The sequence below is a fragment of the Mauremys mutica genome, chromosome 10 (assembly GCF_020497125.1).
Source record: "Mauremys mutica isolate MM-2020 ecotype Southern chromosome 10, ASM2049712v1, whole genome shotgun sequence".
Classification (NCBI taxonomy): domain Eukaryota; kingdom Metazoa; phylum Chordata; order Testudines; family Geoemydidae; genus Mauremys; species Mauremys mutica.
In genome coordinates this window covers 6,594,697-6,621,368 of record NC_059081.1, presented here as the reverse complement: position 1 = coordinate 6,621,368, position 26,672 = coordinate 6,594,697, and the positions used below count along the sequence as shown (strand labels likewise).

The 26,672-nt window shown below is 42.6% G+C and overlaps 1 protein-coding gene across 5 annotated transcripts in view; it reads left to right on the top strand.

The window, feature by feature from the left end:
• The window catches only part of CNTNAP5 (contactin associated protein family member 5), a 398,232-nt gene that overhangs the window by 218,293 nt on the left and 153,267 nt on the right, over nt 1-26,672 (top strand). For all 5 annotated transcript variants that reach the window (XM_044978589.1, XM_044978588.1, XM_044978587.1 and 2 more), the window contains 3 exons: nt 7,242-7,506; nt 10,226-10,375; nt 12,119-12,290. In XM_044978589.1, the coding sequence (XP_044834524.1) occupies nt 7,242-7,506; nt 10,226-10,375; nt 12,119-12,290 (587 nt within the window). The remainder of the gene's footprint in view (nt 1-7,241; nt 7,507-10,225; nt 10,376-12,118; nt 12,291-26,672) is intronic.

The window sequence follows — 26,672 nt, the reverse complement described above, 5'->3', positions numbered from 1 at the left end:
GGGATGTGGTGACACACAAATGCATCACTGTGCTCCCTGGGGAAATAACCAATTGCCAGCATCAACCAGTGAGGAGAAATGCCTAGTGACAGGAGAATGTAAGCTAATAATTCATTCCTTTCCAAACACGCTGTTCTGTTAAGTTGATTTGAGGCACTATCATCTTGAGAAGAATCTGCTTGTCTATACTCGGTCTCCTTCTGCCTAAGCACTATGATAAGCGTTCATTATTACCTCTCAAAATTAGGCCAGTCATTTCTAAAGATCCCAAGTAGCGCTTACAGGTCAGAGAGCTGGAAAACAAAACATTTTTTTTTACTTGTACACTGAGGAACAATGTGTTGGAGCCATTGAGAGAAAACAGACTTGGATCACCACAATGCTTTCCCAGCTCTCAATTTTCCAGAGTGCACCATAACTTCTGCAGAGGCAGGTGGGACCATAGGGGGGAAAAAATGCTGAAACTGCATCCTGGCCTACCACAAGACCCCTGGTGATGGATAGTTAGATGGAAGGTTATTGTTCCAGAGTCCAGTTCACTTTGGTTTTCCGCTAGAATTTTCCTCTCTTCATCACCTTTGCCTCCTTTTTTCACAGCCCCTTCAAGCAGAATGTGAGCTAAATGATGTCTGAATTAAACTCTGAATCCCACAGCGTTCGAGCAGGCTCAAAATGAGGCTAAGTGAGTCCTTTATAGCTGTAGTTCCCAAACTGTTGATTGCGACTCTGAAACAATAACCTTTTTTTCCTGTTCCCAACTGTCTTACACTTTAATGTCTCAGTAGCTCTTTATAAGTGTTGGGAACATGGCCTTTGGTTAGCTAGCAGATGGGATAGAGATCCTGCTGGCTACGACACTGACATTTCTCAGGGCACCCCAGGGCTGTGATTCAACTTGTTGCCACCTTCCTCCAGTGTAAGGGAGTCTCGTGTGCCCAGCTGGGTGTGAGCTCCCCATCACAAGCAGCCTGTCAGCCAATCAAGCACTCTCTGGGCTGTACCACTCCTGCTGGTTGACAACAGATGCACCCAGTCGCTGACTCCCTTCAAAGTGTCCCCCTGTGGTATCTGGCCCCTGATCACTGAAATCCCAGCTCCTCCATTCCCCAAGGATCAGAGAACCCCAGTTTACCAGTTTCACCTTAGAGCACCACTCCTGTATCACACAGAGAACTTGAATCCGATTATAGTAAAACAAAAGGAAATTTATTTTTAAAAAAGAGCAGAGATTCAAATAGAAACCAGTGTGAGTGATGGAAACAGATGGTTACATTAACAACAAAATCATAACATGCGAACTAGGGCCTACGCTTATTAATAGTCACCTTTCCTAGCAAATAATGTAGATTGTCACTCCCAAGTTCAGTCTTTTGCAGTATTTGCTGGCCCCAGGGAGCCAGGACTTGGTCTGTCATAAAACATCCTTACACATCAAGATACCTCTTCAGTGAATGGATGCAGAGTGTCTTTCTCCACCCTGTGCTATACTGATTTTTTTTTGTTGGGGGGGAGTCTTTATTCACAGATAGGGCCATCCTCTTACTGTCATATCAATCCTTTTCACTTCCAAGTCATTTCAATATTTATAGTTTACCTTTGATAGTTTTCCATTGACTTTTCAAGGTTGTTGCAATGATGGACAATAGCACAAGGTATTACATAATTAGTCAGGTGGAGGGGGTCACAACAGTGATACATATAATTTCCTGGTGACTCAATTTCATTCCAAGAATGTATAGTTATGTTATTCCTTAAACATTACAGTATACACATCTCACAATGATTAAGAGTAGCAATAAGTTACAAGCTTTCACTAGAGACGTCACCTGCTGCCCTTTATGGCTAGATACCATGAAATTATTAGTTGTTACCATGATATTCAAGCAGTTAAGGATGCCAAAGCAACCCCCCATTCTGATTAAATGACCATGTGTTTTAAAGTCTCCTCCAAATTATGCGTGATCAGTAATCTACATAGTACTCTCTCTATATATACCTAGTGTAGGAGGGAGGGTTGAATTTACTCAGCCAGGGTTAGGGGCTGGAATCTGAGCTATTCATTCCCATTGTTTAAGCCAGGGGTAGGCAACACATGAGCTGATTTTCAGTGGCACTCACACTGCCCGGGTCCTGGCCACCGGTCCAGGGGGCTCTGCATTTTAATTTAATTTTAAATGAAGCTTCTTAAACATTTAAAAAAATCTTATTTACTTTACATACAACAATAGTTTAGTTATATATTATAGACTTATAGAAAGAGACCTTCTAAAAACGTTAAAATGTATTACTGGCACGTGAAACCTTAAATCAGAGTGAATAAACGAAGACTCGGCACAGCACTTCTGAAAGGTTGCCGACCCCTGGTTTAAGCTATTAGTCAGTCCCCTTTGGCCTTATCATATTGTGACTCAAAGAGTTTAAAGGGGAAAACAAATTCAATGAAGATACTAATAAAAAAAAAAAGTTGATCAGAATTGCTTTGCAGGCACTTTTCTATTTTAAAGTGGATATTGCTGAGTGTTAATAATAATAATAATAAAAATCTCCTTACTATTAAGTTTTGTTCCAGAGAATAAAATCTAATAAACCACAAACAAGTTTACCCTGGATTGGCATAAAGCAAAAGCCAGGGTTGTGATAATTCACAAATTGAGCTAACTCATCCGTTATGTTCACTCCTCAGTAAGGTGAATTTGAAAGACCGGCTTTAGCCTTGCGAGCCTTGTCAAAGGAAGGAGACTACTGAGTGATCTATAGATTTGTTTAATTATTTTTTTCTTGCTGTGCCTCCCTCCCTTGCTTGGGCCCCCTCCCCAGAAGGAATGATTTATAATTTTTCAAATTAGCTTTATAGCTGCTTCTGTCATTTGCAGCCGAGTCTCAGCTACGGACGCATAGTATAGGGCGATAATGTTCAGTTACTGCAAGTGCAAAGGCTGTAAAATCTTTTGTTACAATGTTGGCCTGTGACCTAAAAGCTCAGGAGGCTGAGATAAAGAAAATTCAGAGCTGTTTAGCCAAGCATATAATCCCCCGGAGTCCCACAGGGAAAATACTTTAGTCTATTGAATGCTTTATTTTGGTTAAAGGATACTTTTCCTTGTAGGGACCCAATCTCTAAATAAATAAATAAAGCCAGCATGACCCTCCTCTACTCTGTTATTAATACACATGAGGCCATCTCTTATGCTCGGATAATCTCAGCTCTGTCCACTTACCAGCCATCTGACCTCTCCCTGTAACTCTCCCTAGATAAAACATATCTCTGCTTTATTGGATACTATCCTCAAAGTGGCTAATGGACAGAATAAAGATCCCCTGTTCCTTCAGGGGAAGTGAGAGCTCAGAAATATTCTTTGCTCTCCCTATTCACGCAATGGGCTCAGTCTGCATCTCTTTGGTAGGCTAAACATAGAGGGTTCTTGTTCAGGTGACTGTTCTGATGTATCAGCATTGGTTCATCTGGCCATCTGCCTCATTCTACTGCTACTGTAGCAGTTTCCCCATTTCTTCAAAAACAGCTAGGACTAGGTAAAGCCAAAAAAAAAAACCCACCTGAATGGTTCATTAATGTTTATTCTTCTAGGGTTTGATTCAAAGCCCTGAGAAGTCATTGGACAGAGGCCAGTTGGCTTTGGATTAGGGTCACGGCCTTCAGAATCATCTGGTCCTCTGTGTGGTATCACATTTGTATCCCAATCAATTATATGGCAACAGTATCCTCAAGTTGGGTCTCGTAGAAAAATATTTCATCTCTTCCTTGAACACTAAAGTGCTGTTTTCTGCTATGATTTCAACTGTTCAATCAACATCTTTCCCAAATTAGGACACACTCACCCCACTATGTCTCTCCTGCCAATATAGAGAGTGATAGAACACTGCTGTAAGAGGTGAGGGTCAGAACAACATTTGCCTAGGAAATATTTAAACATCTCCATTTTATTCTATAGATTTAGAGAGTTCCACTTGTAATAGCAGTAAGAGCCCCTTTGAATAGATTTCATTACTTATTAAAGGCACAGTTAATCAGTTTGGAGACGTCGGAGTCAATGGAATTCTCAAATGCCTGATGATAGTTAGCTGGTGTTTCTAGCAGCTGTACATAACTGATCCTCCTTCTATCTCTAGAGACTAGACTCTTCTTATCCTATTTCCCTGCCAATGAACATTTACTTTTCAGTTAAACTGGGCTAATTTGTAAAATCAACTGTTTGCTGAAAGTCTTGTATGCACTCAAGAGGGTTCCAAAACTGCCGCCAACAGGGTCTGATGAAATGTAGGTTTATAGGGAATTGTTTATTTTTGACTAGACCCAGTGGAATAACTTTTGCAAATTTAACCCCTTTTATTTTGCAAAGCTTTCCCACTTTAGTAGATGAAGTATTCCACATAGTATGATTCACATACTATTCTTTGCAGCTAGCTGTAGGCAGGTCCATTTAACATTGGAATCTTGTCAGCTCTATGACGTTAAGGAGGCTTGGTCTAGATTAGTATGTGGATGGGAGACCAATCAAAATCAGTCGGTACTGGTAATTCAGTAAGTAACTGAATTTCATCTGGGTAAATACTGAACTCTTACCTTAGCATGCTGCTAAGAGGTGTTGTGCTGACTTTCCGATGAGACAGAAAAGTGCGCTTGAAGCACTTAAGATCCCACAATATATTTTTCACATATGGGGACATTTAATCCAATATCCTGACCAAATTCGAACTCAGGTAAATTACATTCTGTGTACTTTAAATCCTGTATATAAATTCAATCAGATGACGTATACTTGACTTTCTAAATCTATCAGGGCAGATCTATTAGTGGAGGTAACTGCATTGACATTCATGGAGCTGCACTGGTTTATACCAGAAGTTAATTTGGCCCATTCTGAAATTTTGCTGTGCACTGTGAAACACTTGGTTTATTCTGGGGTGCATTTCAGCCAGTTAGTAATGGTTGCAAAGAATTTGGAGACAAATCCATATCTAAACTCTAGCTTCATTTTGCCATGCTGTGCCATGTAAAGATTAGCACCCTGCTTGCTGCTCATGAAGCAAATAGCTCACTTCTTCTAATGAGAGATGGGGGTGAAGGCTCAGAAAAAATATGAACGGCACTGAACATTCTCTCTGAGCTCAAGCCTATGTATGTTTTTAGTGGTTTGACTAACTTTTTTGTAGAATTAGTTTAAATATTTTCAATGTAAAAATTTCAATGACAATTTTTTTCTGCATTTTTAATTTTGACTATAAACATATGAAAATATTGAGCAATTTTTGAGTTTTTCTTGGCATTAGTCCAGTCAGTTTACCTATTTGTTCATGTAATTGTCGTGTTTTTGTGCCTTATGGTTTTGGCTGAGGCCAGAAGCGGAAATATCCCAATAAAAGTAGTCCTTCTGGTATCTCCTACTTAGATGAAACCAAGATACACTAGAAGCTTTTAAAAGGTTATGGGGAAATTTCCATCCCAGCTCCAAGATGATTGAGGCTTAGATAAATTTGGATATTTTTCGGATAAGAACACCTAAATCTTCATTCTGACAGGACATTCCCTCTGTTTTCTTTTCCCATTGCTTGTTTTGGTACAAACTGTTCATCACCTAGAAAAAAATAATCCATCAAGAGTTTATTTCATCCAGTAAGATATTAATTCTCTTTCTGGCACTTTATTAATTTCCAGTATAAAATAAGACTAGAAAGGGTCTTGAAAATGATAGGATATTGTTCTATTACCTGTCTTGTCATTTAAAGAAGGGATTCCCCAAGCCCCATACAAGTTCCTACATATCAGTCACGTATTGTTCATTATAGTTATCCTGTTAGAATGAGATATCAGCTCTAATGAGAGGCTGTACTGTGGAGAAAGCATTTCATTTGAATGGGTTGATCAGATTTCAGTCCATATTTTACAAAGCTTCTTGGTTCCATGCAAGCTGGTTGCAGCAATTTTCTAGATTTGAAGAAATGTGATTAGGTAAATATGTTTTGGCCTCATTAATCATTAAATTTTTATCTGACTGGAATGGCCTGGCTAGATAATCAGCATGGAATATGGCTGAAAAAACCCAATAGGGTATCATCTTCTCCTCCTGGCTGCAATAAGATCTGAGATAATATCCAGAATGGAACTATTCCGGTAGGTCAGTACCTAACTTCTCAAATAGTCCCCCTGATTTCAGTGAGAGTGCTGGCAGGGTAAGGCACTAAACAACCTAAGTATACCATTGAAAATGAGTTTGATTTTAACTTGGCGGTCATAATTTTGTAGTGCATGCAGCATTGTAATAACTTCCCAGAAATTGTTTCTGTATAGGCAACAGTGGGAAGGATGTGGGTAAGAGTGCCCTGTGCCATCCTTCATAACCATTATTAAGCAGAATGAGATCATCCAAGGATTCATTTCTACATCGCTTTGTGGAGTAATGAGACTATGTCCTAGAGACTGGTCTAAGAACATTGGCCATGTTCCACTTTGGGTGCTTACATTCTGCCTACTCCTGTAGTTTTAATGTAATAAATTATTCATCCTAACAAACTAGTTTTTAATTTTAATAGTTCATAAATGCTAATACCTTTCAGCCCCGAGGTGGCTGCATTTTAGTGGTGGGAAAACTTGCAATTAGGATGACATTTAGGGTAGTGCTCTTCATTCACAGTGATCACAAAGCACATTAGAGGAGCAATTTTGTTCACTACTGCAGAAGTGCAGGTGCTCTGGGGTGAGACATGATGGCTGTTTAACAGTACACAGCAAAATGATACAGTAGTTTTCTGTCCCCTTTGAATATTGAGAGGTGCTAAATAAAGCCAAGGGATCATTATTTTTTTACAGCTTGGTAGATATACATGTAAAATAAGAAAAAAATACATGGTGAGGTTTTCCACACACTGCCCCAACACAAATTCTACTATCTAAATGCACAGAAACCACTGTATGTATAATCTCTGGAACAACTGATCTGGTAGACAAAAGAGTTTGATCCTATTCCCATTTTGGTCAATGGCAAAACATCCCTTCTCGAGCTAAACTGAAACAGGATCAGGTCCATAATTACGTCTCAGCAAGAAACTTGCTAGCGTAAACCTATGTATATGACATAAATGTACAATGTTTAGAACTCCTATGGGAGAGCAAAATAATCCCCAAATCAAGGCCGGCTTTCAGGGTATGTGTTTAAAGCAGCTGGCAGGTCTCCAAATGGAAAAAAAAAAACAGCCCGACATGTTTGCTTCTTATTGTTTTTTAGGGCAACGTGACTTTTTCCTGCTCAGAACCACCAATTGTTCCCATCACCTTTGTCAGCACCAGCAGCAGCTATTTGCTTTTACCTGGCACCCCGCAGATTGATGGGCTGTCAGTCAGCTTCCAGTTTCGAACGTGGAACAAAGATGGGCTGCTTCTGTCCACGGAGCTGTCTGAAGATTCCGGAGTGCTCCTGCTTTACCTTCACACTGGCAGGTTGACACTTGTCATACAGAAAGTGGCAGAAAACTCCATGGAGATCAGTGCAGGTACTTTCATTGGCCCCTCTTTCCTGTGCCTGTTTCTAATCTGTGGGGCCAGCCATATTGAAAGGGAGAACAACCACCTGAGGGACGGTCTGATCTTGTTTTTCCGTATCAAACTGAACCTGATCTTCGGAGCAATAATACCAGGACTGTCTACGTTAATGCTGGGCCTGACCCAATCTGGGTAGCTCTGGCCTAAATCTGCTTAACAACAATTTTCTTTACAGTCAGCCTAAATTTTCTGTAGAAAACCAGACTCACTAACTTCCATTCCTCCACAGAGAAGTAGTGAAAATCCCATCCTTTGAGCTATTAAAAATGATGGGCTAGATCCTTGAGTTTGATTGAACTCCATTTCCCAAAGGGCCCGAGAGGACTGGGTAAAACTGGCTCTAATCCACCTCTATCCCTCCCCCTGAGACCCCAACAATAATGAAGCCAGTTGGGCTCAGTTCGACCCCTGCCACAATTTAGGGAAACCCTATGGCTCCTCTCAGTTTGTGCCTGATTGCAATGACTCCCAGAGCTAAGCCCCTTTCCCTAGGCCATACCCCAATACACCCCCTCATTGGGAGCTGCCAAGAGGAGATGGTGCAGAGGTTGCAGTGCTTGATCAACAGCGTGGGAGGATTCCTTAGTGCCAGGGGAATCTAGTTGGCCACTTAAGCCAACTCTGAGGCTACTTTACACAGCTGGAATGGCACAAAGCAGACTTTAATAGGGCCAAGAATGGGAAAAAAATACTCTTAAAATAGAATGTATGGAAAAGCTCTGTAATGGCTCCTTTGGCTAACTAATAGGCCTGTTCTCATTCTGTGATAGATCCAAGCACAGTCTGGGCAGGTCTCATGCAGGCTTCCTATTATAGCACTGTTCATGCCTCCCAAGCATGACCTAGAGCGTTCCCATCATTAGAATTGTGAAGAAACTGGGACTTGTAGGAGATGTGGCAAATTCATTTTCACTTGGGATCTGAACTCAGACTTCCCAAGGCAAATGAAGAGTGTGCTGGTAGATTAGACATTTTAAAAACAACAACAACAACAACAAAAAACCCATTAGCCAAAAAGTAGTAGTAAATAAAATGATCAGCAACATTAAAATATGCCGTATAGAAACTGGACCTGGACAAATCCCTGGCTCTTAAAGGGAGCAAAGTTCTTCCTTTGATAACCTTTAACAGGGAAGAGTTGGTCAGATAGAACCCTGGTGTTCAGGAAGTGCAGCTCTGCACAGAACCTCTTCAAGAAGCTGGCTAAAGTCTCAGGTTGCCCCCAAGTAAAGGTTGAACACAGAGCTTTCATCCTGCCTTGCAATGAAGTTGTTTGTGAAGGTGGGAGAAAGTCAAATTACTTTGCTTGTTTAATATGGTTGTGAAATCATTAACCTGAGATAGCCATGTCACCGGTATTTTGAGCTACATTCACACGAAAAGCATGGGAAAATTGCAAATGTCCACATCTCCCTGCAAAGGCATTTTTGTTCACAAATAGACCCATTTCCAGCCCCAATTTGACCTATCTTCTCTTGAACAATTTTCAGACCTTAACAACATTTTTCACTTAAAAATAGTCCTATTCTTGGTTGAAAATTGGTCCATTTTTCCTGGAAAATTAGCCTGTTTTTCCGTGGAAAATGTGCATTCTGTAGCAAAAGCTTTTATGGAAATAGTCTCATTTCCTGGCTCCTAATTAAGTGATTACCCCCACACAGTTTTTGCATTTAGTTTTCAATTGTTAATATGCCTCTACTTATCACTACAATCCTTTTTACTTCCTCCAAAAAGCAATGTTAATATGAGAATCCCATTAGCAAGAGTAAATATCAGAAGTCCAGTTCTGATCTTGCTTGCACCAGTTTTACTCTGGCACGCCTCTGTTGATTGCAGTTAAGTTCTGATTTACACTAGTGTAAGTACAGTCAGAATCATGTCCAGTGACTTGTAAGGCTGTCGGGATAGATGACCTGGGATTCTTACACGTTACAACATTTGAAGGGTCATAATTCTGACATAGCAGCAAAGAGTCCTGTGGCACGTCGGATGCAAGGGGGTATTCACCCACGAAAGCTCATGCTCCAATACGTCTGTTAGTCTATAAGGTGCCACAGGACTCTTTGCTGCTCTTACAGATCCAGACTAACACGGCTACCCCTCTGAATTCTGACACAGATTCACAGAGTAAAGAAGCAAAGGGTCAGTTTGTCTCCAGCCTTGCACAGGTGTGCAAAAGAGAGAAGACACAATTAGCAATATCCCCCAGGAATGTTCCCTATAGAAGTGGCTGTGCAGAGTGATACTCTTGGCTTCCAAGGAACACTGTCATCAAACACAATGCACATTAGCCTCCATATAGCCAGATGATATTTTAACTTTATTAAACCTTATTTGGGGGGGGGATTTTCCAAAGTGCCAAAGGGGTTTAGGAACACAAGTCCCTTTGAAAGCCAGTGGATCTTATTCTCCTAAATCCAGTGGGTCTTGAAAATCTTTCCACTTTCTGTTCTATTCCAAAGCACTTCCAGAGGTAATGGTCTAAGCAGAGAAGCATCAAATCATCAGCTCAGCTGGTTACTTCCTGCTGCCTGCTCTTTGCATTCCCAGCCAGGCTGTTTCATTATTCCCCATGCTGTAGGAGACTGAACATGAAGGAGGCTTGGTGAACACCACTGCCACCACTTCTTCCTTCCCTCTTCTCCTTTACGCTCCGCATTTGTCTTCCAGGCAGCAATCTCCATGACGGGCTCTGGCATTCAGTTAACATAAATGCCAGAAGGCATCGCATCACCCTGACTCTGGATAATGACGTCGCCGCAGCTGCTCACGCAACCACTCTCTTGCAGATCTATTCTGGGAACAGCTACTATTTCGGAGGTAGGTTGTGTCAGATGGATTTCACCTTCTAGGGACTGAGCTTTGAAAGGCCGTTTCTTCCACTGCATTGTGTGGCAGGGAGTTGGGGGCTGGAATCTCAGGCTCTTGTCCCGGCGATGAGGGGCCACACGTGCCATGCTGGTGTGCAGTCTGTTGTATGAGAAGACTGCTGTGGGGCATAAGTGAACGTGAGAGAGAAGAAAGCAGTAAACAAACCAATATGGATGAAAGAGAGTGACTCCCATCAGCCAATGGGGTATACAACCAATACCTCTTCCGCTGCTACGTAGCTAGGCTGCCTACTCTCCCCATCACAGCTTTTTATGCCAAATCCATCTTTGCTCCTTAAATAACTACAACCCTGCTTAACTTGGGAGCCCAATATAGGTCTTACTGAGGAACCCTTCCAGTGAGCTCCTGTATTTATGAGCAGCCCCATTGAACTTAGTGGGGCTGTTTGCATTAGTAAGGGTTCCATCATTTGGCCCACCTCTGAATTGATTGGCCTCCTCATTGAATGTAGAGGTTACGGTGCCATTACGTTTTAACAGAGAGAGTAAGAAAAAAAAAAAGCGTGTTGAAAGATGTGACCAAGCTGGGACAGAATACAAAACTTTCTGTCCTGCCTGCCCTCTTTTGAATTAAAAAGGAATACAAGTGAATAAGCAAACAAGACCGTTAGCTGGAGATCTTTAGGACAGGTCATCCTTTACACAGCTATATTCCAGAAAAGATGCAGAGTATTACAAAATAAAAGTTTGGATCAAGGGATATAGTTTTATGGAGTGGTTTTAGGGAGGGGACAAAGAGAGGCAGGACTCCTGGGTTCTGCTTTTTTGGCTCTACCACTTTGAGTTTGGGTGAGGCACTTAACATCTCTCTCTCTCAGCCCATCTCTGAAGTGAGTGTAAAGATGCGGGGGTGTATGAAGCTTTCACATGACAGACACCACATATGCTTAAATCAGAAAATCTGCCTTTTTTAGCTAATGTAAAGATTTCTGTGTTTTACAGAAAGTGCCTCTTATGGTTTGTCAATCATAAGTGATACAAGGTGAGTGAGGCAATATCTTTTATTAGACCAGCTTCTCTTGGTGAGAGAGACTCTGAGCTTAGAGCTCTGTGTCAGTTCAAAAGCTTATCTCTCACACCAACAGAAGTTGGTCCAATATAAGATATTCCCTCACCTGTCTTGTCCAAACACAGAGGCAGATGCACTGGTCTCTGCTCTCTTTTCCTTCCTAGCTGGCCATCGGATTTCATCCACGTTCCTTGCCCTGACAGAATCTAGGGTGATCAGATGTCCCAATTTTATAGGGACAGTCCCAATTTGGGGGGCTTTTTCTTATATAGGCTCCTATTACTCCATCCCCACCCCACCCCCATCCTGATTTTTTTACACTTGCTATCTGGTCACCCTAACAGAATCTGACCCATAATAATTTTTAAATTTTGCATGGTGTTTGCTCTGGGAGGAGTTAACTATTGACTGTGGCATTTAAAGAAGACAAAAGAGCGTTTCACTGTGCTCAGCACGTCGGAAGCCCTTGCACCTGGTTTCCTTGGCTGACTGCTCTCTTTCTGTATTACCATAGGATTTATATCACACAAGCTTGTTCAGGGCAAGGAAAGAAAACAATCGGAATAATTAGATCTCAAGGTCTTCCATCAGGAAATCCCAACAGAAATAAATGCTCATTTTAACACGCTTCTTCATTCTTTTTCTTTCCCTTCCTTCCCACAGGGTGCCCTGACAATTTCACCGATTCCCAATGTTTAAATCCCATTACTGCTTTTCAAGGCTGCATGAGGCTCATCTTTATTGATAACCAGCCCAAGGACCTCATTTTAGTTCAGCAAGGTTCCCTGGGGAATTTTAGTGATTTACACATTGATCTGTGTGACATCAAAGACAGGTAATTATTGTCTCTTTTTTCTCATTGTATTTGTTCTTTTTTTTTTTTTTTCATCCTAGCAGTTTATAAGTACAGGTGGCTTTAAGTGAAAATTCTAATCAACATTACAGATATTAGGCATAATAGAGCTACTAATAGAAAATATCACTGCAAAAATAGAGGGACTGCAGGGGAAATAGTTTAAATTACAGGAGGCTCTCTTAACATTGGCTCACAGGAAATAGAGTATGCAAATTCAATCAAGCTACAGATTTGTGAAGGGATTAAATTTTATGCATAAACAACATTTGATTGCTTTGAAGTTTAAAAGGAATGGGAGAGAGAAGGAGAAATTTATTTGATTCATCAAAACATGTCATCTCCTTAATGTACTCACTGTTTTGTTTAAATAGATCATTTATAATTTTCTTGTTAGACTGTACGACATACCGCATTTATACTAGTGGTCTGGCACATTGCACTGGCATATTACAAAGTCAATAGGACTGAAAAATGATTGAGTGTCTGCAGCTACCAAGGACAGACCTGAGCCAAAATCCTGCTCTGAATCCTGCTCAACTTGGGATCTGTATCCAGGGCTGACTGTGGGGGACTGCTTTAATATAAGGAAAAATGCAATGCAGTAGTTTTTCATGGGTTTCACAATTTTTCACCTCTGCGCAAATGTTTTGAATGTGTGTATCACTTTGAAGTAGTTATATGAACATAGTATGTATTGGTTATTCATACTATAGGTTCTAATTTTATTTTGTGAATCTGAACCTTCTTCTGGAAACTTAAATTGGAAGAGATTAGAATATCAAGGTTCTTGTTATGTCCTTCAGGAACTTAAGGAAACAGTTCTAAAGCTTTCTTACTATCTTGAAGCCTAGAGGTGAAAGAGGATTTACGGTGTCATTGATCGTTTGAGGTGGGGCTAGTGGGTGGAATCAATTGTCATTGAATATTGAAGAGATTGGATTGGGTGGAATGGTCAAGAGATGTGGGGATTGGTTTTCTGGAATCGAGAAACTTCTAGAAGGTGGGCAGTTCATCTAATAATCTGGTTCCTTATAAAACTGACTAGGCCCTCTGTCTTCAGTTCCCTAAGTGGTAGTTTCTTATTCGAAATGTCGTAAATATTAAAACTGCTGATCAAAACTGCTACCATGTTGCTCGTGTTTAAGGATTACCAAATGTCAACATATGAATTTAACAGACTCAATATACCAGATAAGATTGACTGGATTGGTAAGAAATAAGTTGTTGAAATGAAATAATAAAAAGAGATAATGCTGTGTTGAGGGTTGTTAAATAGCAAGATAGAAATGATTTGTGGCCTTCTTAGAAAATCAGAATCATTGAATTCAAGACCAAATGTGCCATTTAATACTTTTGTCTATTAAAGTGGAAGAGGAGAACACCGATGTATTTGATGGGCCTACTGTGCGGCTCTTCCAATGCCATTATTGTGATTGTTACACAATCACAACAATAAGCCTGTCCCAATCCTTCCTGCAGTTTCTGTTCATCTTCAGTGGCCAAAAGAGGCCAAACATCAATCTGTGATCATGCCATAATAACAATGGAAAGGCAAAACCATGAACTTGATAAGAAAGTTTTCAACCTTATTGGATGCTAACAATCATGTGGACAAGGGGAATCCAGTAAACATAGTGTACCTAGATTTCCAGAAAGCCTTTGACAAGGTCCTTCACCAAACTGATTTTGTCTGATGGTGTTGGCAAGAAGTGCGCCTCTGAGATGCACTATTTTGTCAAGGTCAAAACTCCCTTCTAAGGGGAACTGTAATTTGGGATCATCTCTGGTATACCAATTCCATCTTTTCAAAAACTTGCAAGTGAGAGGACCATAATTTGAGTACATGTAAGCAGCAGGTGTGCCTTTTGGTGGGGCGATGATTCCTTTTTGACTCACCAGCCCCCCTGTTTCCCAACAGCTGGCGAAGCGGGAATTGCCTTGGAATCCTCACTCCCCAGTACCTATCCAGATTTCCTGGTGAAGAGGAGACCACTTGCCTCCTCCGACCCCCAGGACCTGGCCACTGACCCTTGGGTCTTTCATGCAGGGAAGGTTTGTTTAGGATGTCCACGACTTTCCTACAGCCCCCTTTAGCAAAGAGCATTGACTAGTCTCAGAGAGAATGGCGCCGCATAGTCTGTTGCATCAGGCGAAGTGATTGGACCAGTCAGTGGCTCATAAACCGCCTTCAAACGACTCTGGTGCGACTTGAAACCAAAGATGGAGAAGAAGAATTAGAGGAAAGAGGTTGAGGAAATCAGGCTGTCTGAGGACGGGGAGGATAGGGACACACAAACTTAAATCCAGGCAGTCCCTTCGTCGGTCAAGCCAGCAGAGCGAGGCTACTTTGGTCAGGGCCCTTTTGTTTCGGCCATACTAGCTAGAGTCACAGGGCTTGCTTTAGAGGCATCTGCGGTCACGAGCCAACAGGCTTTGCAGAGAACTCTGGGCGTCTTCCTGTGACTCTTACAACAGATCACTCTCTCACAGACATTCACACTGGCACACAAATCAATACAGAGGCCTATGTAGCCACACTCAGTGGCTCTGCCTGAGGAGGTTGTGTAGGCTAGGACTATAACAGGGTTTAAAAGAGAACTAGATAACCTCCATGAATTTAAGTCCATTAATGGCTATTAGCCAGGCTGGGTAAGGAATGGTGTCCCTAGCCTGTTTGTCAGAGGGTGGAGATGGATGGCAGGAGAGAGATCACTTGATCATTACCTGTTAGGTTCACTCCCTCTGGGGCACCTGGCATTGGCCACTGTCGGTAGACAGGATACTGGGCTGGATGGACCTTTGATCTGACCATTCTTCTGTTCTTAGTGTTGCCTTCAATGTAGCACCAATTTAGCAACTCAAAAGAAAAAAAATGAAGCACTTTCTCGGGATATACTTCTCCAGGCAGGTTCTCAACTTGTGGCTCCACTACTGGGTCACAGGACTGGCTTGACATAAGTAACTTAGTAACTCATTTCTTAGTGGGCCTAATTGAGAAGGCGAATAGAAGGTTGAGTTGTAAATAGGGGCTTGACAAACAATATGCTGGAGTCAGGATGTCTGTGCTAGCTAAGATAAGCAGCAACAACTTGATGTTAGGGACCATGGACAAGATAAACCTGGAATGTAAAGATCAGGTTCCCAATGAACAGCAAATGGACAGAACGTGCTGTACAGGGATTAGTTCCCGCAAAGTAACCAAGCCAATCAAAAAATGCATGATTTAATGTATAGCTAATGTAATGTGTCAATGTCTGTAAAGGAAGAGGTTCTCTGTGTAACTTTGGATATGTGGTACGCCCTATACCCATCCCCTACACTTGAGTCTGATCAACTCAACGTAGCTTTGCTGCTTACCAAATAAAGGAACCTGTGTGATGAAACCCATAGTCGAACTGAGTGTTTTGGATCCCAGAGAATTGGATGAAGTATTCTCTCAGAACTGGACAAGGTGTTCTGCATAAGCCGAGTGGAAAAGGTCTTGAACGGAATCACAGCATAAGTGCTCCAAATGAAGAAAGAGGAAAAATTAAAGAAAGAACTAAAAGAATCACAGTTGACCTTAGTTCATCATTGTTGGTCAAACACAAGAAATGGCCTACTAATAACAACCAGCATCAATACAGGGCAAATGATGATATCTGAAAGCAAAACCACAGAGTATTGTTTCCAAGTCACTGAAAGATGCCATCCAAGAAAAGTGTGAGGAGGAGTTATTTGCCATTTACTTAGGCAATAAAAATAATGTAATAGTTACTGTGCTGACTGAGCCGGTATGAGTGACACAGCCAGAGACAGTCCATAAAAGTCGTTACTCCTCCCAGACAGGAAAGACCCCCCTGACTCAGGAAGTAACCCTGAGATGAAGTTCAGGGTTTGGAGCAACCATCCTGAATTTTTGATCCATGGGTGTTCAGTACACTATTTAAACCGCGTTGAGAAACAAAGACCACCTTTAAACAGATTAGTCCTCAAGTACATTGTGGAAGTTCAGAAATTCTTCTGGAGTCACCAGCTGTCTGGCTGATAAAAGAGCATGAATGATTCAGCTTCTCAGTTTAGAGGAGCTCTCAGGATGAGTGTCTCTCTCCATTTGCATCCAGCTGCCCCGTCATTGTGTTTACATTTGTGCTGATCCTAGAGAAGGTTTGGATCAGAACATAGCACACACTTTACATGACAGGGGGCACTCCAGAGAAATGCTACATTTACAAAAGCAATGTCAGAAAGTTATGAAAGGATTTGACAGACTACAGGAGGATGGCAGCGCTGTTGCAGTCTCATTTGGAATCTGGGTTGATCTAATTAAGAGCAGAGAATTGGAAACACACACGGACAGGACTGAAAAATGATTCAGAGAAACTATTACTTTGCCAGCATGATTGATCCCAAATACAAAAGCCATAGACTGAGCCCAGAGCAGGGAGAAGAAGTTTAAATACAGCTAATGAAACACAATTCTGCATCCTTTGCATAGCCTCTAGCATTGAAGAGTCAGATCACCAAAATCTACCACAGTTCGCTGTACAAAATTTTGGCTGGAAAGCTAGGGAAGGCAGTAGGACTGAGCTGAGAATTTTGTGAATCTTGAAAAGACCTGCAGTCCTGTCCAGCCAGCACTGCATTGTCCAAGTGTGTTTTTTTAAGCACATTCAGACTGGTTTTGGCTGAAACTTTGCTTTTTCAGCCCCTAGCAGATTACAAATTAAGCTGGTAAAAGTGTGCTGCTATATAAGGGCAGATACAAGAGTTTTAGGCCCAACTAGTTAATAGTATGGTCACTTGATTACTGTGCCCTTGTGTTTTCCCTTTTTAAAAATCAAGTTTTAGTGACTTTTATTTTGTGTTTCCTTTTAAATCTTTATGATGATTTTAGGGGATGGTGGTGATGGGGGTTCGGGGATGTTTTCAAAGCAGGGAAGATCACAATCTTGCCCGTATCCAAATTTCTTATCAGTCCCATCTCTCTAATGAACTAAGCCAAAAACCTGAACCTCAACAACCCTGAACTTCAGGTAAGTTTGTATCTGGAACCAGATCTGAATTTTACAGCTTGTGTCCTCCCATCTAGTATCCGGGAATAAGATGTGTATTAAAATTCTGTAATAGCATTTTCCCTCCAAAATGGATCTCCCTGTTCTTAATTACAAGATTTATTGCGGCACACACCACAATGCACGTATTTGAGTAATTGTAACATATGGGAATTATGTAACTTAATTAACATGTAAATGGGTCATTTGTCTTAGTTATCTAAGCAACAACCTCTTTTGAGAAAGATGCCTCTATTTAGAAAGCAATTTATTTCTTACAAACCTTTAGACTGGCCTCGTTTGTTCCCGGATTCTGAAAACAGAAATTCTGCAACATAGTAAAGGCTCCTAGAAGGAGTTTACTGGGTAAACTCTAGGAGTTGGCTAGCAGGGAATCATACCTCATGATCAGCATTTCTGGTTCTGTTTTCCAAAGAGCGTTAGGTTACGCTAGCTCTGGCTTTTTTTAGTGCACTCTGAATTCATTGGGCCAGATCCTCACCTAGTGTAAATGGACATGGGTCCATTTATTTCAATAGAGTTATGCTGATTTATACCATCTCAGCATCTAGCGTATAGTACCTTATTACCCCTCAGATGAGGGGGATCAGATGTGCAGAGTGTTTTTGCATGCATGCGCCAGAAAACTCTTAAGTGTGCCCTCTGTCTTCTTGCATAGGTTTACTGCTGCCCCCTACTGACTGGTGTGCAGAAGTTACATGTGCCTAGGGGCATGTAATGTTAGGGATATACTGTGAATGGCCCTTATGCTGGTGCCTTGGTTGGTGGAGGGAAGCCAAAGGGCTTTGCTCCAGCATCATAAGCACCTACCATAATCACAGACCCAACCCTCATGACAGCACAGAGCTGGCTTCCTCCATGCTCCCCTAGGAGTGCACACAATCCCAAAGTATGCACGGAGGAGATCAATGGAGCAGCAGAAAGCACTAATTCTACTCACTCCCCTTTTCCTCATTGTGTGTTCTAAAGTGCTGTCTTGGGGGGAAAAAAGTGGAATCTTGTTTAGCTCAACTGGTAGAGGCCTGTGTTTTTGGAGGCAAGGTTCTGGGTTCTAGCCCGAACACTGCATTAGAACTGTTTAGCTGTTTCTCTAGCATATGGATTTGCTACAACTGTTAAGCTTCGTGGAGTTCATTTTAGCATACAGTGTATGTACCTATGGTATCCATCTGGCCTCTGTTACCATAGTATCTAGAATCTTACAACCTTTAATGTCATTGTTCTTCAACTCCCTTGAAGGGAAATAGTAGGACTGTATCCTGCTAGGATGCAGCATTCTGTGATTATGTTTTCAAGGTGTGTAGGTTTGTACAATTATAGCTTTCTTTGCCATTTCTTTGAAATTTCTGCTTGGTTAGGAAAATGTGTGCCCAGCAGGGGATGTTTGTCTTCTTTTACAGAGATTAAATGAGTGAGAGAACTGATTTTCTCATAACATTCATTTATGGCCAGCTCCCCCTCTCTGCTGTACGGTGTCAGAGGGAAGGTGAGAAGCTGTGGAGGGAACATAAAAGCAACAAAAGGGAGAAACAATGACTCCATTTTATGCCTGTCCCTAGGTTTCTGCAGCCCCAGGATGTTATCGCTACACAGCTGGAGCTCTTCAGGGGGACATCGTGAGGAGGGAGGGAGGTGTCATTGGGAACATTGTGCTGTGGCAGGACATCTTGAACCCAAAAGATTCCAGGTGAAAATGGGCACAGTAGGTAATGCAGCTCGAAATACCATTAATCCCCCTCTGTGACGTTTCACTCCCTCACGGAGGATGGCAGTGCTCTGGCATGGGGCAGCGTAGACAGGCAGAGCAGAGTGGAGGGGCACTGCTGGTATAAACTCAGATCCTTTATGGACCATCAGGCTTCACAAAGGCTCCAGGTTATACTCCACAGCCTAGTATGCCCATTTCAGCCAAAGGGGAGGTGTGTCAGGGGCTCCGTGAGATGAATGCCAAAGACTTTCCTGTGTATTTCCCCTCTGAGAGACGGGGGCATTTAGGTCTCAGACCAGAGTGTCTCAGTTTTAACAGTCTCCTCACTCACGCATTCAGTTCCTTGATATTTTGCAAAGCTTATGAAGAATTCTTGATCCTGGCCAGCGGTCTCTGGGAAAGGGCATGGAAGGGGTCAGCAATTCAATAACAAGAAGCTTCTCACTCAGCAGGATGAGGAATTACAGCAACATCTAGCGCGGCAGTAAGTCAAGTGCACTGGCCCCGAAGGCAGCAGTCAGAGTGACAGGCTGGCCTCTCCTTTCATTGTTTTTCACACTGATGAAAAGCTGTAGACTGACATCTCTGGGGACTGAAGACCCTTCCGCCGCCTTTGAGCAGGTGCAACACCTGCAGTGGCAGCGGAAGCCTCCCCTCGTGCATGCATCTTTACAAACCAGTGAGCCTCAGCCACAATCTCGGGGGACCAGAGCTAGCACTGAGAGGGCAAGTTCCACCTCTCTGCCCCATTGCCCTCGGACTTCTTGGCTGAGAGTACCCATGAGACTTCTAATTAGCACCTGTTGTGCTCTGCCTTAGAAGATTAATTTCAGTCGCTACTGATCTAGGCCACTTTGTTTGGTGACCTACAGATTCCTCGTCCCGTTATCAATCCCTTGATCTATGCCAGTCTTCCTTAGCATTAGTATTTATTTAGTATCCTAGTAATAATAGTTAATAATATCAACTCTTAAGTAGTACCAAGAGGCCCCAGTTGAGGATCAGGACCCCATAGTGCTAGGTGTCATTAAGAGTTTATAATCCCAGTTTATGACACAATGTTGTTGTTGGATAAAATGGAAGGGTGCAGGGGAAAGACAAGGTAATATGGAAATGAGCAAGTTTTGCATGGTAAGCAGGAGTCGGAGCTCACTGCCTGCCTAGCTGTGGTCACTCTGCCCCATGTGCCCACACAGACCTTCAAGCATGAAGGACAAAGAAGAGGCTCTTTTGAGTCCATAGGTGCCTGTGTGTACAAAAGCACAGAAGGGAAATAGATGACTATGTTTTAGGTTTCCCCTCCAGGAGGATCTGTGGCTTGTTGTTATGGCTATGCGATCGGTAGTATCAGTGCGAGTAACGTTACTCTGCAGGAGAGGAGGGAGAAGGGGCCAAGCATGTGTTAAAATCTTTCAGGAAGCCTCTGAGAATTTGTGCTGCATCTCACCCCCACGGGAAGGCTCGTTTGAAAAGTGCAGCTCTCAGACACTGCTGGGAGATGTCATATAATAATATATGGAGATATACATATCTCATAGAACTGGAAGGGACCCCAAAAGGTCATCGAGTCCAGCCCCCTGCCTTCACTAGCAGGGACAAAATCAGTACTTGGTCCTAAGTGGCCCCCTCAAGGATTGAACTCACAACCCTGGGTTTAGCAGGCCAATGCTCAAACTGCTGAGCTAGTCCTCCCACCAGACATGAGCCAGCCAGCCTGAGCTGCTTCTCGTGATTTCATGCTTGTTGCCTTGAATCCTCTCCAATGGCTGTGTCTTGGTGGGCATCTGGGTGAAAGCCAGAACTCCTGCACTTTTATTTCAAGTTTTGTTCAACAAATTTGCCACTTTCCTAACTTGACTCTGAACCATGAATGCCCCGTTTCTACAAATGCAATAAATCTGTGCTCATCCCCCAGCGTCCTCTATTTAAAATGCTAAAGGATGAAGTGCTAATGCAGTCAGATGCGTTCACCGGGTCCTGCTGTGGCCTGGGTATCTCCTTGGTCATTCAGAGGCAGGGTTGTGTGAAGTGATCATAGCAAGCAGGCCCCCTGGGCTCCGTTCTGGTCACTGAGGGACTGTAATCTTGGGCACATTACAAGCCTGGTCTGCAAAATGTATGTGACACCTACCTGATAGGAGTATTGGGAGACTCCATTCATTAATGTTTGTAAAGAGCCTTGAGGCTCACAATGAGAAAGTGCTATAGAAGGTATGCTTGGTCCTGCCTCAGTACAGGGTGCTGGACTGGATGCCCCTACCAGCCCTACATTTCTAGGATTCTATAAGTGCACACAGCCTTGGCCCGTATTCTCCTCTGACTCATACCAGTGTCAATCAGGAATAACGCTATTTATGTCCAAGAGTGGTGTAACTTGTTTTGTAACCTTAGGTAACGCTCCGTGCCTTCATCTCACCATTTGCACAGTGAGGACTGTAATATTCCTGCATATCATAAAATGCTTTGTGATGAGCATTGTAGGAAAGGCGCGATGTAAGTGCTAATTATTGTTTACGTATGGTCTACTTTCCTCCACACAGGGCCGTGGAGAGGAGGAGTACAGGTGTGCATATATGCAAATACTATCATCTCTCTCTCTCTAGTGGGAAATGAAGGCTGAGGCAAATTCCGGCAACTGCTTATTAAACATTATAAAATGGCTAGAAAAATAAATATGCAGAGGCTGAGAACTTGGCCGTGTCGTTGATTAGCTTTGGGATTTCCAACTTGGCGATTGGCTGACAGTGTCAGCTAATGGGACTAGAAATGCTAGCTGTAAGCCTAAGGCAGAACGGGTTGGCTGCTGTGGCTGGCACCGGGCGCAGAGAATAGGTGCTGGATCATGGACACATACAAGATGTTGCTGCTGAAGTGCTGCCATGGATGCTAGAAAAATGTGCGATTAAAATCCACAAACCTGGCTGGTTGAAGCAGGTCTGGAAATGCTGCAGAATTCCAGCCTTTCACCATATGGCACAGATGCTCTGTTTGGTCTTAGGAAGCCCCTGTCGGCTCATGCAGCAGGCGGGATGCTCAGAATAGAGAAATGAGCCCCGCAAGGCTGCCTGCAGCTCAGACTCACATCAGGCACTCTCTGTGTCGCCAATTTGATGCACTGGGACCCAGAGATCTAATGCTTATTTGGGGAATATATTCAGGGGTGAAAACCCTGCCTCCATGTTTGTGGAGGGGAGAACATGGAGGGAGGTAAGACCCAGGGATCGCTGCATGACTCCTCTTTTCCTGTTCTTCCACTCCAGCAGAAAGGCTGCACAAGGGGCCTGGAGATGCCCCATTGGAGTAGCCTATGGTGAATACTTCTATGGCCTCTACAGGAGGAGGGTGGGAATGGGACTTTGATTCCTTTGCCTTGTCACCTCTCATAGGTGCCCAGGCTCTGGGCAGAAGTTGTGCCCCATAACCAATCATGATACAATAATCATACTTTTATCAATCGGCCTGAGGCCTCTGCAAATGCCTTCCATTCTCCCTCGGGGCCCCTCCTTTGGAATTATCTCCTTCCTGCCATGGCCCAGGTGGGAAGTAACTCACACCAGAGGCCCTTCTGAAGCCTGTCCATGTGAGCAGGCATTCGGAGAGGACTAGGGCTGGTGAGGGGGGTAGGCAAGTCTAATGGGTGGGGATTTTGAACCCCTTCAGTTCGGCGAGTAGGTGAGACAAGGCAGGCTTGAGGAAGGGGGAGAAATGCTGCTGCTTTTGATCATTTATGTTTTGTAACACTTACGTTCTTGGGTTTTTAAATGTACATTAAAGGCTCACTGGGGCGGAGTTCTGTAAAGATCAAGACTGGAATGAATGAATGAATGAATGGATAAGCCATTGTAATCCGATTACTGCTCTTCCTAATGCTGTGTCCTTCATGATGCTTCTTTGACGTGGGTTGTCCTCTGCATTTTTAAATACGATTGGCACCTCCCCTTACTAAGTCAAGTGTTGATAGTGCCTGTCAAGGGCCCCACAGTGATCTCCAGTTCCCTAAACCAACAAAAAAATGGATGTGGGTCAGAGCCACCTTGGCAGAAGGTGGAGCGTCTTGCAGGACATCCCAGGAGTTCCAATTCCCTGAGCCTTGTGAACAGGAATGCAAACTCGGCTCTGCGTGTCTCACTATCTGCTCTATTGATCCTGACATTTTGAACAAGCCCATCACCGTGGTATCATCGCTTCAGTATCCCTCCCTGCCTGGCAGTCAGATGGAAGCTCACACTAAGCATTGTCATTCTTATTAAATCAAGATTCAGCTGCTTATTCTGAGTCTCCTAATAAATACAAATGGAGAGAACAGTGTGTGGTATAAATAGCACTCAGCATGAGGGGTTTGAAGTTAACATCTTAACCCATTAGAGATGACCGTATAGAGCTGATTCATGGGTCTGCTTCCCTCTGCTCCTCAGAAGTTATGCAGTATTAATAAGTGCAAATCAATTGTGTACTTATTTTTCCCTACCCCTTTCACATGCTGTTTATTCTCTCTATATATGAAAAGCCTCCAAAGCATCTTCTAAAGAAGCCTGCTTAATGTGATATTTTTCTTGCTGAATGGAGCTGGCCTTTCAAATTCAGCTTTTTTCTCATCATCATCCTAAATCTGCTAAACACGTTTTGCTCTTTTTTATTTTTTTTTAAATAGTTCCTGACTGTTCTTCCCCCTTTCTCCTCCCACCTTATGATATTGAACTTGTATTGCTTGCATGTGTCAAACAGCAGAAAAAGGACCTTGGGGAAATTAGATGCTATTGCAGGTAAAAGAGGTGGGGATAAATCCACTGAAACACAACCCTCTATATGCACTTACCAGCTCTTCTCTTGAAGATTTAATTTATGGCCTACAGCAGATTCCAAACATCATATGATTTATTTTTTTAAGCTGGCCACAAAACCAAGATAATATTCTAGCTAATTATGCCCAATATGTTTCAGCTTTATTTCCTTTATTGTGAATTAAAATTCCTGGCTGGGACTGAAGAAGCAAATATTTGATATTGCATTTGCCCCCAAATAAATAACCTGCAGTATGTTGTGGATGGAATTTGAGAAGGAATCCTATTTCATATCCATTCTAATTCTAGGTAGTGTTCCCATTTTCAGTGTTTAATATCTTTTCCCCCGAGGCCTCAGTTGCTCACTTCCATTTCATGCACTGGATTATTTTCTTTCTGGAAAAAAAAATCCTTTTATATTTTTCTTATTTTTCATTACTTGTTTGGCAATTAATTGGGCTCTCATTAGAAATACACTCCTATAAGTGGGTGCATTCTGGGCCAGCCATAAACGCAAGGAGGCATAGCCAGGAATATTTATTCTGCTTCCACACACTCCTGATCAGTGCTAAACCTGTATGTGACCATTGTAGCCTACTCTTATCTCTGTTATGAATTGAACCAGAACACTAGAATTGAACACTTTCTAGGATCTGCCCCTAGAACAGGCCTGAAGAACTCGTAAAGTGGCGAGGGCCATATTACTCCAAAGAAAACAGCTAAGGGCCGAACCCCCACTCAGCGCCGCCCAGCCCCCCTGAAATACTCCCCTCCCCCCCAGCACCACCCGCCCCGCGGAAACATACCCTCCTTTCCCAGCGCTGCCCCACCGAAACAGCAGTATTGAACCTTGGTAATATGTTATAGCGGGCCCCTAAGGTAGTATAATTAAGGTAAAAGAAAAATGTCTTTTTGCTAGAAGTAGAATAAGATCTTCCCCCAACTTTGTAATCAATGGCCCTGTTGAATGAATGAGGTGTGACTGAGGAAGGCGTGGAAGGCAGCACCTCCAGACAGCTGCAACCCTTGGAGAGGGGCTGGGAGCCAGACCAGCTCAGTAGAATAGGTCAGCCACTGACTCCTCGCTTGCCTCCTCAGCCCCCCACCCCCACGACTCGCCTACTCACCCCCCACCACCCTAGAATCTGCCCCATTCTTTGAGGCAGTACAGTCTAGTAGATAGGTTACTGGACTCAGGAACTCGGGGTGCTATTCCCCACTCTGCTGGGTGACCACTGAGTTCCTCTCCCACCCTTTGTCTTTGTTGCTTGTTTAGACTGTAAACTCCTCAGGGTTGGGGCCTTCTGTTTGTACAGCACCTAGCACCTTGCTTACATTTTATTCTGAATTTTTTGTGTGAAATATTTTATTAAGCATTTTTGGATGTTTGGATATTTTTTAAATCTACTTTTTTTTTTTGGTTACATGCCCTCCCTTCTCTATATTTCTGTTTTTCTGCTGAAAAGGGGCAGCGGCAGGAATGGCGGGAGAGAGTTAGGAAAAAAATCCCAAACTTGCAATGTTTTCAGGGTTGGGGAGTTTGATGGGGTGGAAGGATCCAGGGGAAATATGCAAAGATTTTGAAAGGGAGATTGTTTTCCCATGACATTTTCTTCTTTTTTTTAAAGCCAGTATTCAATGAAAGAAAAAACTGACCCTCTTCTAATAAATAAGAACAATTTAGATGTGATGTGAATGAGAACTATTTGAGACACCTCCCTTTTGGGTGTAGCTCTCCTAGACCAGACTGATTGCCCTTATATGGCAGCAGGACTGGAGAGGAAGTAAATTAGCAACCCATTTATACTCCCTGAGCCTGGAAATTAGAGCCCAGCTTTTTTTTGGGACTGAGCTATTCAGAAGGACAGCCCTAAATCTGCTTCCTATCTACTGTAATATTGAAAACCCGCTTGCTTAATGCAGCTAATGACGGAGCTTCTCACAGGATGACTGACAAGGAAGCCTAGCAAACCCCAGTAGTGGCATTGTCAGCTGTTTCACTGTTAAATGCTCCTTCTGTGATAATTATCCATCAAGAATATGTTTAGTTGTGAAGAGCAGGGCCATTGTGAAATTAGGCTATCACGGGGGAACAAGCACACAATGGGCCAACCCTGTGAGTGGGCTAGGGGAGAAGTTTCCTACCCTTGGCCCCAGAGTATCAATGAACAAAGGGCAATGTTTGATGTCTCATGGCTTTTGCCAGGGTCCTGAACCTACCCCTTGGACACTGTCTAGGAGGGGAGATGAAAATAAAAATATATTTTAAAAATTTTATTGAAAATTAGGCCAACCTATGTTCAGGCCTAAACTTACTATCATCCATTAAAATAATTGAAATTAATTAAAAATATATTCAAACAGTACGTGTTTGCTGCCAAAATTTTAAAGAAAGTCAAGCCAATGACCCAGTGGAAGTCACTGGTTGACCACCTGTAATCAAGTTCTAAACTGACTTTTGACAGTAGTAGCCTCTTCTGCAGGTACAGAGAGAATATTTGCTTCACTTGAGTTCATTTGGCCAGTTTGGTTCAATGACTAGATCATTCAAAGTTGAGACATCAATTGGGAATTGAAAAAGCAGGAAAGCTTATTTTTCCTCATTTCAAGCAATGACGAAAAGCAGGATGTGGCAGGATGAAATCTATTAGGTCTAGAATCCTGAAGGACATGGTGAATAGAAACAATCAGTTCAGTTCACTAACTATATATAATACTTCATTTGTTTAATGAATCAGTTAGTTTTTGATGCAAAACGTGTTTTGAGACTTACTCTTTTTGTTTCCAGGACACTTTAGGTAGTTTTATTTAACTAATA